Raw genomic sequence first — 12813 nt, 5'->3', positions numbered from 1 at the left:
ACTTAACTTTTCCCATCTGTAAAATGGGCACAGTATGGGGAGTACATGAGTTAGACTAAGCAAAGCACTTAGAACAGTATCTGGCACATAAATTTGCTATGTAGTAGAGGGTGCATGACATTATTTAGTGGCATATTGTCTTATGTATCTCGAGGCTGCCCGTCTTGGGAAGGAGGCACAGTCTGAGTAATTATCAGAAGCAGAGCAGCTGAGTATTTCAAAGTAAAGCCATAAATGTTTTCCTGGCCCAGAGAGGAACTAGAAGGAAGGTATACTGGACACTGGAAATGTATTCTTTCTCCTCTCAAATACAAAGCTAGATTAGAGCCCATTATAGAGACAGTATTTATTATTATTTTCTCATAATTTTGCCATAGCACTGCCTCTCCTTTATGTCCAGTTCCCTGTGAAACACTTGCTGTCTGTGAATCCGAAAGAATGCAATTACATAGCAATGAAGGGAGAAACCAATTGTTTAATTGCAGTCACGTTTATTTGCAGTTTCTATACACACTTTCTAGGTAATCAAACTTTTCTGGTACATTTCTTTGAGAGAGGTTCACAATGAAACTGTCACCATTTTTACTAAAAATAAATACAAGACTTAAAGTGTTGCACAGCTCTAAAATATACAAAGGCTTGAATTGAATGTAAACGTTGAAAACATCTTACAAAAGAAACCATTTTTGCAACTATTTAAAAAGTTCATATTTACAAATATTACAAAAATACAAAATGGATGCAAGTCCATAAACCATTGTCTTTTTGGCCAGCATGAACTGGTTCTAGTACCAAAATAGTTACACTGTAACCTTCTTCATAGTTTTAAATCTGTCATGATCTTTGTTCTCTAAGTCTGCCACCACTGCAGCATATGGACTCACTCATTGGCCCTCGGCAAGAGCAAACAGTGTGTTTTGTTTGCTACAACTAGTCCATGTCCTCTACTTAGCCAAAAAAAATTAAAAAGTAAGGAAAAAAAATGTTCCCCACACAACATAGACATGTTGTATAAACAAGAGAACAAAACATTAGCATCAGTGCAAACAGAAGAAAAGTTTGGATCGATGTTCTTCACAATACCTAATGTGTGTACCCTGCTTCAAGATGGCAGTGATGTTGAAGACGGCCCTCTAAATCTTGGTCTTATATGCTATGTAATAAAGCCATGTAGAATATCTCAGATTACTAGGGAATTTCTTGCTTTTGTACTCAGTTTGCTACTCAATACTCTTTTCCACAGTGAATTTAAAATCCATCTTTATCTGGGTTTTTTTAAATCTATGAAATATAAAATAGAGAAACTCTGCTATAGATTTTTAGAGTAAACAAAATAAGTAAAACTATGTTATAAGGGTTAGTTCTGTGATCATTACATATAGAAGGTATCTTATTGCCTCACAATTCAAGTCAATATGTATTTTTAAATATATATGGTACCTTAAATTAATGTCAATAATAAAAAGGTGACATATTTATTAAACCAATTCATGTGTTTTCTATTCAAGATTTAGAATCACTTTTAAAGCCCATATACCTTTCTTTACGCTTAAAAAATTCCTAACTACACAAAAGCCATACTGCAAACGAACTGCTTTTATGAAAATTTCAAAAGATCACCTATTGTGACTGGAAATGCCTGTTTCTCATCGCATTTGTCTAAAAAGTTTATTTTTAAAATTTTGCCAAGTGTACTTTTCAAAGCATGAGAAAAAGTTATTCATGTTCCCATGTGGTGTTAAACCATGCTGGTTTTCTTAACTAATGGGTTCCAATGAGAAATGATGGTCCATGTTTTCAAATCCCCAAACATTTTTCTTTTAATAAAAAGTATAACACTTTGTAAATATTCAAATGTACCCCTTATCACGTAGCTTATCTATCCCAGCATAAGCGCACACGGGCACACACACACACACACAAACACTCTCTCCCTCCTCTACCCCGCCACCCCCAGCACCCATATTACATATAAGGATGACAAGAAATTAAGAAACACAATTTGATAGTGAAAACAAATAGTAGAAGAAGCCAGACTTTTTTTTCTTTCCAAACAAAAACCAATAGCAATCAGATTCTCTAATTCTTATCTGTAACATCTTAGAAAGTGTTTCTATTAAAAGACAGCATCTTCTTAGACCAGGCTTTCTCCTTCATATTGCATGAATTAAACCAAAACCACAAACCGCCTTCCACACATCCTACTTTCCCAAATGCCACTTGCATAAGCTTAAAGCCAGCCGCTTATCAATTTCTTGGTAACTCTGGTATGTTCTATCATTCTAATCACATTCTATTCTTGTATAGGCCATATCCCTTCTTAGTTCTCTCTACTTTCTACCTTCTCCCATTCAAAACATACTCTAAGTACATAGCTGCTTATTTTTCTGACATATCATTTCAAACATTAGTATCAGTTCATGTTAACATCAGAGGTGTAAAAACCATTTGCAGATTTCAACTTGTAACTACATTTTTTTTCAGTTTTAAGACAAGAAAATTCAAGTAATTTCAAGTAATTCAGCTTGTTTCCCTGCCTTCATTTTATCAGAGCACTTGCCCTAACATTTCCTTTCCCACCCACCACCCCTCCCCTTTTGCCATCAAGCAGATATAGTAAAATCAGACAAAAACTCAGTTGCATGTAGCATTGTGAACCAGAGCTGTTCCCCATTCCCAGTTTAACAACGAATATAAATAATGCATATACACATACCTATTTCCCAGCTACATTGTTCACAGTGTCATTTCTGTTCATTTCTAGGTAGCATGAATCTCATCAGCACAAAGAGAGAGCTTCACTGAAAACTCATTGCAGGTACCGACTGATAAATCAACAGCTCTGTGGCATGCTTATGTTTTATTTTTGTTAGTTCAAGAACCTGGAGCTCATTGCTAAACGTTTAAGGAGTTTAAAGATTATAGTCATTAGATTATGACTGTTTATATCCCCAGTGGCCTAATATAAAACATAACCTAAAATTAACTATTGTTGTCCTTACTCATTCTCTTTAAAGCAATCCATTGAAAAATTAAAATCTAAAGGACACTGTCAAATGTTGTTGTTAGGGCTGTGTGTTGAGAATGATGATTTCTCTCACTGATTTAAAAAGAAAAATCAAAAGCATGCTTTTCATTCTGTCCAAATTGCCACATGGCATATCACAGCCACGGGTTACTATTAGCTTGGTTGGTGCTGCAATTTATCACAAAAATGGCTAGGTCTGAATTCATTATTTTAAGTTAATCACACTTCCGTATATGACCTCAGAATTGCCTTTATTTCACCACTTTAAAATTCATATTGAGGTTTATCACTCAGAAATCATATTGGTGGACATTTAAATATGGTATTTGATATGAAAATGGTATTCACAGAATACAATTATTACACTTTGTTGTGTTCCATAAACAGTTGGTGTGTGGTAGATAATTGGCCACGTCCACTCGTCACTGATAAATCTATTTACACATTTTTATCAAAAATATGGTATTTACATGTGTGCAGTTCTGTCTTCTAAATTTTGCTTTAGTTCATTTTAATGTAAAAAAATACCAAACCTCCAGAGTAATTTCATCTTAAGAATTATGACAGTGAGGGCTTTGTTTTCTGAATAGGCAGCTCTGGGAAAACTTTTTCTAGGTTCCATGAGAAGCAGACATTTTCCAATTCTATATTATCAAAAAGAATGAGATTGGGTAAATCAAACTAAGCTAAAGGAAAATATGTAAGACAGTGCAGCTACTTAAAAACATGGAAAATAATCAAGAAAGATCAAACCACCTTCCGCTTGCCCAGCAAATATTTAGGAATTCATTGGTAAGCAGTGATGGTACCCCATGATGTGCTGACTTCTCTGAGTCCTCTGTTCTGTTCCTCCGTCCTCATATGACTAAGGGATTTGGCCTTCGACGGCCAGCCTGGCACAGGCCACCTATGTTGAGCTCTGGGAGGATCGGTCGTCGTGTGGGCTCCCATCGGAATTTTCCGTCTCGCCCTCGGAGATGGCCTGCATGGGTGCATTGTACAGCCTGCAGCGGACACTGTAGCGGCTGCTGCTGGCCGCAGGGGGGGCCCGGGAACGTCCAACCCTTGCCGATGCTGAGGTGGCAAAGCTCTTTGAGGAAAACCCTTCTGCATTAACTCGTGGGGAGCATGGAGAGAGTGGGGACAATGCCTCGGCCCCAGGTGCCCCCTGATGGGCCTCATGGGTGCTTTGGGGGGACTCGGCTGGGAACTCCCCGGGAGGTTTGGGCAGAATGGGACTCTTCAGGATCTCAGTAGCAGACATGCGGTAACTGGAATCAGAGCGACTGCCTTTCTTGAGGAGTAACAGCTTAAACTCTTCGTTTGATGTGTTGGACTTTTTGGCATTTCGGTAGATGAGGCCAGGAGACCTCTGGCTGTTTGGGGTGGTCACATTGCTGTTGGGTGAAGTGACAGAACCAATGCAGCTGCTGCTACTGCTGCCAAGGGAAGCTCTCGATTTGCTTCGAACAGACATGTCCCCAGAATCTTTTCTTCCAAGTACTTTCCTCTTAGACCTTTTAAGAAAAGGAAATGTCTCAGTCCACAGGCATTTTTATAAAACTCAAACTGTTGAGTCACATTCATGCATCTCCTTAAAGAGTACATTGGTGCCCCCATCTGATCAGTTACTAAGCATTCGGCTGTGGAGATGAGGAGTCAGATACATTCCTCGCCCTTTTAGCACTCACAGCCTGACGGAAATTCTCCAATAACCAGTGGAAATAAATTAGGTTCCGGAAATGACCATTTGAAATAACAACTAATGTGGAGGCTAGAGGTTCTAGAGGAAGACTTATTGGGATATTTTATGAGAGTATAAGAAAACACTGGTATCTGACTCCGGGTTAGAGTGTAGGTGGGGATAGACTGTAGCTTTCTCTTATTAAATCTGTTTCTGCAACACAGATAAAATGCTCTGATGTCTGGGATTGGCTTCCAATGAATACCAGAAGAGCAAAGTGGATGGGACAGGATTCACCATAGGTTGATAGTTGATAGGCTTGGGTGATAGATATGTGTGTGTGGGGGGGTGCATTATATTTTTCTGTCTACTTTTTAAATTCCTCCATATAAAAAGGTTTCTTACATGACTTTTTAAATAAGTCAGTCCACTTTTGGCTGCAAATACCATTTTCCATAGCTGCCTAGGAACATCAACCCTGTATTAATCAGTAAGCCAACTTTCTGTGAGGAGCTGAAAACCTGGACTACCTCTGGAGCTCTTAAAGCTCTGTACGCTGTAAGCTCTCAAGAAAACAAAATCATTCCTGTCACTGTGCTGTACACAAATAAATAATCCTACACAAATGCAAATCTAAGATTACCAAACTCAGTGTCTACCAAACCTAGGCACCCATCATCATATTATTTCTTTTGATAAGTAAACAGGCTTAAATTCAGTGAATCTTCAGGGTGACTCAGTTCATTGATAAGTATTGGCAACATGCTCTCTCACCAACCTCAAAATCCATAAAGTAGAGAAAACATCAGCTTTGCAATTGGAGACCAGCCTGATTTTGGTTCACTGAAACCTTTATGGCTGCTGTCTTGCATATGCCAGTGTCTGGCACTCCAATAGGGTAGGAGTTTCAAACTAACATTTGCTTTTAGCACCTCCCATATTCTAGACACTAAAATGTTATTTTATCATCAAAATTGTGAGCTATAGGCATCCCCATTTACAGTAAGGGGATAGGTACAGAGGTTTTAACTGACTCATGACAGGATAGGAAGTGGCAGTGTTGGGATTCAATTCCAGGTCTTTCTGACTCCACTACTTATGTTCTGTCCACTATTCCAGACACTAGCATTTGGTTCTTTGGGGTAAGAACTTGGCTCTTTAACTTACATAGCATTTTAGTAACTTGTCCTAAGGTTGAGAATAAAGTGTGGGGGTGAGGGGAATATAATGGGAGCTTAGACTACACACAGGGCAAAGAAAACTAAACTAATGATTCTTGACTCTCCGAGCGGAAAAGTGTGCCTGCTAAGGTATACACAGAAGGCATTGCTGATTGGCTCCTTTAAAAAGGTGTTGAAGAGCAGCGCTCCTTCTGTATGAGAGAACCATATCAACAGAAAACACAAGTTCCCTTAAAAAGTAGAATCCCAGGAAAAATGATGGCAAGCTGCTTATAAAGAACTTGCTTCAGACAGTATAACTTTATGAGGTAGAAAAGACAGTGCCCGCGTTTTGTCCCTTGGGAGTCCCATGTAGATCACTGAGGCCTAGTGGAAGAAGGCAGTTGCAGTTGTGAAAGGAGTAGGCACATCATGATTGGATAGCTCAGTCTGATATGGGTTCGGTTTCCAAGGGCTAGTTCCTGCTCTGTTCTTCGGACACAGGTTGTAAGGAGTGTTCTTGCAAATATGGGCCTTGATCACAAGGTTGCAGGTGGCCGATGAGAGAATGTGAATGGGCAGCATGGACCTGACACTGTCCTGGGAAAGCAGCCCAGAGGCCATCCCCTATCAGTGGGATGTGGAGCATTAATTTTAGAGAAGGCCTGTGTTATTAAAGAAATTTAAGTTTTAGGAAGAGAAGAAGAAAAAGGAGCAGTGATGAGTTTGTTCTGAGCTCTGGAAAGGGCAGGCTTATAGACTGTTTTGCCTCAACCTTGGAGCTCTGACGGTTTAGTGAATCAACTTACATTTATCTCTGCTAGTGTAGGATTACAGCTTTGAGCATATTTTTTAGGTTCAAGAAATTATTTAAAAGTCATAGATTAGACTAGAGCTTGAGCTTTCACTCTAAGTTGCTTAACCACAAATTGTTTTCAAATAAAAATTTGTTCCAGAATGTCTTTCCTAGGGAAAAAACATCTTCCCTCAACAGTTCTCATGAAAGTCTCTCAATTTAGGTCTATCTAACTATATATAAAGACTCATATTTCCCAACTTGAATATGTCTATCAATTTGATTTGGAAAAATAATTTTTCTTTGCTTGCTTTTGTTTTTTTTGCTGAATGTATTACAAGTATACAAGGCTTTCCCATATTTGCATTTGATGAGAAGCACCGTAAGAAGCACAACCTTTGGTATTGTTGCCTCACCTGTGAATAACTGCAAATAAATCCTCAGTTGTTCGAGGTTTGTTTGGAGACACAAACACACCTTCTGCTTCAGCCTGAGAGTCTTCACTAAGTGGTGAAATCATAGAGTCATCGCTCGGTGACGATTCTTGAATTAAGAACAAAAGCATCTTTAGGAGATGTTACCCGGCACACTGCTGTGCTTCACTGACTCGGGGAACAAATAAACAACAGTTACCTTACTGCCATTTTAAAATGAGAGAGAGATCTGTCACAGCTTAGTCCCTCAATAACGAAAGGTCTTTATCTCAATTGTTTTAATAAATGAAAAGAAATAGTGGAGGGAAACTAACACCCAGGGCCGTACCATGTTATGGGGAATGTAAGGAAGAAAAACTTCAGAAACCGCCAAGAGATACCTTTCTATTGTGACAAAGGTATCAACCACTGACCTTTCAGTGAAGCCTCATCCACACCTCCTTGGGGCTCCTCTGCTCCGCTGTTATCAGAGGCACTTTTGGCTGAAATACCTGAAGCACTATTTTCTTGCTCAGAACATTTTTCAGAGCATGAATTTACAGTTGATGTCTCTGCTTCATAGCTGATATTCCCAGGCACTTTGTCATGGTGGCGGCTCATCCACAGTTGATGCTTAGGTTGATTGCTTATGTCTGTGGCTCTAGTTGGTGAGTTTGACTGAGATGTGAGCACATCCACAGACTCAGGGTGTGCAACTTCCTCCCGATCTACAGAGGATGCCTTCTGGACCTGTGCTAAGGCTTCATCTGGAGAAGCTCCATATTGTAGTATTTTGCCATCCAAATCATTTGTGTGGGCAGCAGAGACCCTCTGAAATCCTTCTGTGGGAAAGTCACCATTTTTACTTGGTGTGTTTTCTGGGATAGGCTCACTCTCCATATGTATTTGGTCTTTTGTGACACTTGAATCTAGAAGGTTGCTGCCAGCTGAGGTTATTGTTTCTGAATCACAATGATTCTTCACATCAAAAGTACGTTTTTTTTCTAACTGTAGTTTATCTGGTCCCATTTCAACTGCAGAGGAGTCTAAAAAGGACAGTATGGTGTCTTCAGTGGAGTACTGACGTGATATTGATTTCTTAGCCATATGTGGCCTAATCTTACCTGGAGACAGAGCAGCCATAGTGAGAGTGCTTTCCTCTAAGTAGGGGAGATCCGTATTGTTGCCTTCTTTTTGCTTAAGTTCTTCAGACTTACTGATGGACCTAAGGTTAACAGATTTCAGGACTGTTGGTGTAATTGCAAGGGATGGTGGAGCATTCGGCTTCAGTGTGTCTCCTACTGTGTTCTGCTTATTATGACTAAAAACATGCAATGGGTGACGGTGGTGGAATGGTTTATTCAAGACATTATGAAGAGCACTTAGGTCAAGATGGGTAGGAGGTATAATTGGAAGTTCAAGATCTTTACTTAGTGATAGAGCTCCATCTTTTAAAGAGGGTTGCTGTAGTGAGGATTTCCTTTCTGGTACTTTCGGTTTTCTTTTGCTACCTCCAGGAGACAATGGACCAGAAAAGAAAGCTGTGGGGAACGAGGATGTTGGCGTTTCAGACTGGCTTGAGTAGCCACTTGATGGAGATGCCAAGCCAGCCAGCTTTTCTGGTGAAGCCAGTTTAAACTCATTGTCAACAGAAGGAAGGGATGGGGTGGTGGCTCTTGATTCTGATTGGGATGTTTGGGATTCAGAGCTCTCTGGAGATTTGATGCATTCAATAACTGTGGTACCCGTAGCAGTGCTTGAATTAGATAAAGATCTGTAAGGATCATTTGTTTTCAAGTCATTTAGAAGCCAGAGGTCTGCATAGTGAGTTGATTCAGCACCTTCGTCTTTGAATGGTGGAATATCTGAAGTGTCTAACTGAGGTTCCTTAATGCCATGTTCACTCTGGTTCATCCAAGAAGGTTCCTGCTTGGTGGGAAGATTGGCATTTTCCATTCGAGAAGGCGTGTTAGAGAAATCAAGAGGCAGCTTCATTTCCCTGGAACTATGAGGAAAGAGCTGGCCACTGCCTATCTTTGGTTCTTTCTTCTCAGAAATGTCTGCATTTCCATCGGACTTCCTCAATGATGAGCTACGTTTCGGTGGGGTCGGCTTTGCCTTTGGTTTCCTAAAAGAGATGCTTGGTCTCCCCTGCTTCCTGTGGTCTAAGTAGTCCTGCCAAGCACAGTCTGGAAGAGTAGGAGGAACCCCAACGCCCTGGCCATTCTCTGGGCCCAGGGCTGCATAGTGACAGACATAGCTCTTACTACCTTTGAGACCACAGTCAAAGTGCATCGAGGTGTAGTATCCTTCTGTGTCCACTGAAAAGTGCGAGCTAGTGTCTGCTTTGTCTGATGGAGACTTTTCCAGAAAGCTGTCGTAAGTGGCCATGCTTGTGAAGCTCGGGCAGCCCAGGCTGTCTGCCTTGGGACGCTCAGGACTAAAATCCTGGCGGCAGGAGGCATCATGATGGTGGTGTAGGTAATTCCACTCACTGTCACTTGTGTTGCTATTGTTGGGGTCATCCAGGAGATCTGCCACAGTGGAGGTAAAGGAGTTTGCCCGGTGGCCTCTCACTTTATCCAGGTGGTCATTGTACTGCTCTGTCACAAAGACACTTGTGTCCTCATTAGCATGAGGGGCTGTGTTTAGTGACAACTCTGAGTCACAGTGTGAAGAGCCAGTGAGGGGAGGAGAAGCTGCAGGAGGGATTGTCTCTGAGGTCTGTGAGGGGCATGTGGAGCTGCTCCCACTCCAATTGCCACTGGATGACTGGTGGTCGTCTTTCTGGTCCATGTGGCTGCTGAGGAGGACGCCAGCTGTGGAGATGCAGTGGATGGGGCTCCCAAAGGTGTCTGAGTTGGAAGAGATGTCACAGCTGCCAGAGTCGGCAGCCATTCGGGACAGACGTGACCTCCCTCTCTCACTTAACTTATGCTGGGGGCTGTGAAGATGTTGAGAACAGGACAGGCCCAAAGCAGGCTGGTGTTCCTGTGCACTTGGGCTGCTGGGAGGCTCACTGCAATCATTAGAGGTTCTTTCTTGGTCGCCCACAAAAGGCTCCCCCTCTTCATATGCTGAGGGTTTAGCACCAACTTTGGGCTCAGCATCCCCACTTCTGTTGCCCTCCCGGGGAAGGCTCCGAGATCGTGTGCGGCTACTCACTGCAGTAGTGAACATGGTGTCGCCTTTGTCTGCCAACGCAGAAATGTTGCCAGCGGAATGAGAAAGGGAAGCTGCAATGCTTTGACCCCTCTGAGCTCTGATTCTCCTTCTGGATGGAGCAGCAATCAGAATATCCTCAGTTTGGCACTCGGAGTCCCTGGTTCCAGACCTCCTATTGACAGTGTTGGAAGGGTCTGGATTTGTGTGCACAATCACATTCCTTTCCCTGGCCACAGGCGATTCATCAGAATCTAGGGCACATGGAAAGCACAGATATTTTATACATCAGCAGAACAATAGACATTCTGAGAGATGCTCACAAATCCGGGTGCTGGCCTGGTGGAGATTTTCTTACAGAAAAAAATCAGCATATAAAATTAGGAGAAAGTTAAAATGCTTTGGAGAATCTCTGTCCCTCTGCCTTTCTGTCTCTGTCTCTGTCTCTGTCTCTCCACACACACACACACACACACACACACACACAGTATATATGTATGTATGTATATATGTATGTATGTATGTATGTATACTAAGAGAAGATATGGTTTTAGATCTTTTATGAATTCTCTCTCTCTTCACTATCAAATTACTTTGCCCCAATAAGTGACTACTATTTTTTTAACTAAAGTACATTTTATCTTCTTGGCCACTATTCATTTTTATTTTGTAATATAAATATAATGAAATAAAAATCATAGAATTCATTATAAGAAATAAAAATCTCATTTACAAGAGATGCTACCATAGTAATAATAATAATAAACCATAGGAAGAGATATCCAAAGCACAATGAACAGAAAAAATGTCACCAAGGGTATCATATTATCAATAGTCAATATTTAATTGAATATGCTTGAAATTTATCTTTTAAAATAATTAATGCCATAAAAGTATATCTTTCTTCAAATAAAGATATACTTTTCTATTAGAATCTTTCATTGAATCTTTTTACTTTGTATTAGTAATTTCCACCTTAATACAATTTTTAAAAATTAGCAGAATATTACATTTCAGCTATAAGACCTGAATGCATATGCTTACATGCATAAGGTCAAACGTTCACAGTCGAAAACAGAGATTTAAAAAGTAATGCCACCTGGCTTGCCAAACATAAAACAAGTACACCCCATTTCAAAACCTCTACAAGTTACAATGTTAACTGTTTCTAAGGAAGCTGGTTAAAGGCCGGCTTCCATTTCATCTCCTTATAATCAGCACCCGACAGAATGTTAACTATTAACAGTTTTATACCACACCTATTTCTTGTTGGACTCTTCTGGGGATACCCGAGATGGTCTTCCTCCTCCTCAGTTTTCGTCTCCGCTGTAGTACTGATTGTGAATGAACAAGAGAGCAGCGTATACTAGCCTCTCTGTCAAAACCAACTCCTGCAATCCACAAATAGGTCTCATTAGCCTTTAGAAATGGCAAACAAATTTTCATTTGCTTGGAACACAGTGATATTTATTGATTGGAAGTAAAGGAAGAGTTTGGATTAAGCCTGTGAACAAATATAAGGGAGCCCTTATTCAGCTCTTATTTAAATTATGCTGCAGTACATTAAGCTTTACTTCTAAATGCAGCTCTCCACAACAGCTTGCACTGCCAAAAGGAACAAGCCAAGAAGGAAAATCAAAAGAAAGAGGAGAGAAAAATCACATCAAAGAATCACTGTCACACAGAAATGGCTCCTTAAGGACTTCCAACATTTAGTTACTACTATTTACTGGTCTATTTCTGGGTTCTCTGAAGCTAATATCTTTGCACAGTGGATCCGTAGCCAAGATGTTAATCTGAATTAGTTCAGCTAACATATCCTCACCGACTTCTTCATTAAAAGCATCTTTGTGAGGTTTTTCCCCCGTCTACTCACTATGCCCAAACCCTCTACACACACACACACACTTAGTATGAGGAAAAAACGGCCTAGAGATTTGTTCTTTAAATCATCATGTAACTCTGTCTACTTTCTAAATTGGACACTTTTTGGTTTAGCACCAATGTCTTATCAATATAAAATAAAAATACAAGATAGTCTCCAGGTCTGTACTTAAGTGGATCTACCTTCTATACCAACTCTAAATAAAGCTGGAATCCCCGGTCTTTACAACGTGTGTCTGTTTGCTTTTGTAAATACAGGGGGAAAACCATGATGCTTGTTAGTTTCTTTCTCCATGATCACGTTATTGACACACTACATGCGGTCCTATCAAAACTAGAATGATGAGGAAGGAGGTGAGGAACTCAAATTCCTGCCTGGCACAGGCATGTGCCATGGATTTTTCAGAGCGAGCTTTGCCCCAGAAAGCCGTAATGAAAAAAGAGCTTTGGAATCTGGTTGCCTCATGAGTTGTCCTGAGTGTTAAGCATGGGGCAGGATGGCATGCTAAACCTTGGTTCAGCTGTATAATGAAGCCGTTTGAGTTCTGCTTAGCATCACAGCGACAACAGTTGCTAGAACTCGCTTTGAAAAATCTGTATGAGGTATCACATGATGAATAATTACAAAATTATCAGAGAATTTGTACTAATGGAATTTTCCTTTCTTAGTTCCAACCAAAAATTAA

General features: G+C 40.5%; 1 protein-coding gene across 2 annotated transcripts in view; it reads right to left on the bottom strand.

The window, feature by feature from the left end:
- Nucleotides 1–474: 474 nt before the first annotated feature.
- Nucleotides 475–12813, bottom strand: part of NHS (NHS actin remodeling regulator) — a 336002-nt gene continuing 323663 nt past the window's right edge. For both annotated transcript variants that reach the window (XM_058535507.1, XM_058535508.1), the window contains exons 6-9: nucleotides 11503–11634; nucleotides 7516–10497; nucleotides 7085–7211; nucleotides 475–4545 (exon numbers count right to left, since the gene is read on the bottom strand). In XM_058535507.1, coding sequence (XP_058391490.1) covers nucleotides 3936–4545; nucleotides 7085–7211; nucleotides 7516–10497; nucleotides 11503–11634 — 3851 coding nt within the window. In that variant the 3' untranslated portion in view covers nucleotides 475–3935. The remainder of the gene's footprint in view (nucleotides 4546–7084; nucleotides 7212–7515; nucleotides 10498–11502; nucleotides 11635–12813) is intronic.

The sequence above is a fragment of the Diceros bicornis genome, chromosome X (genome assembly GCF_020826845.1).
Source record: "Diceros bicornis minor isolate mBicDic1 chromosome X, mDicBic1.mat.cur, whole genome shotgun sequence".
Taxonomy (NCBI): Eukaryota; Metazoa; Chordata; class Mammalia; order Perissodactyla; family Rhinocerotidae; genus Diceros; species Diceros bicornis.
This window is presented reverse-complemented; position numbering and strand designations above follow the sequence as displayed.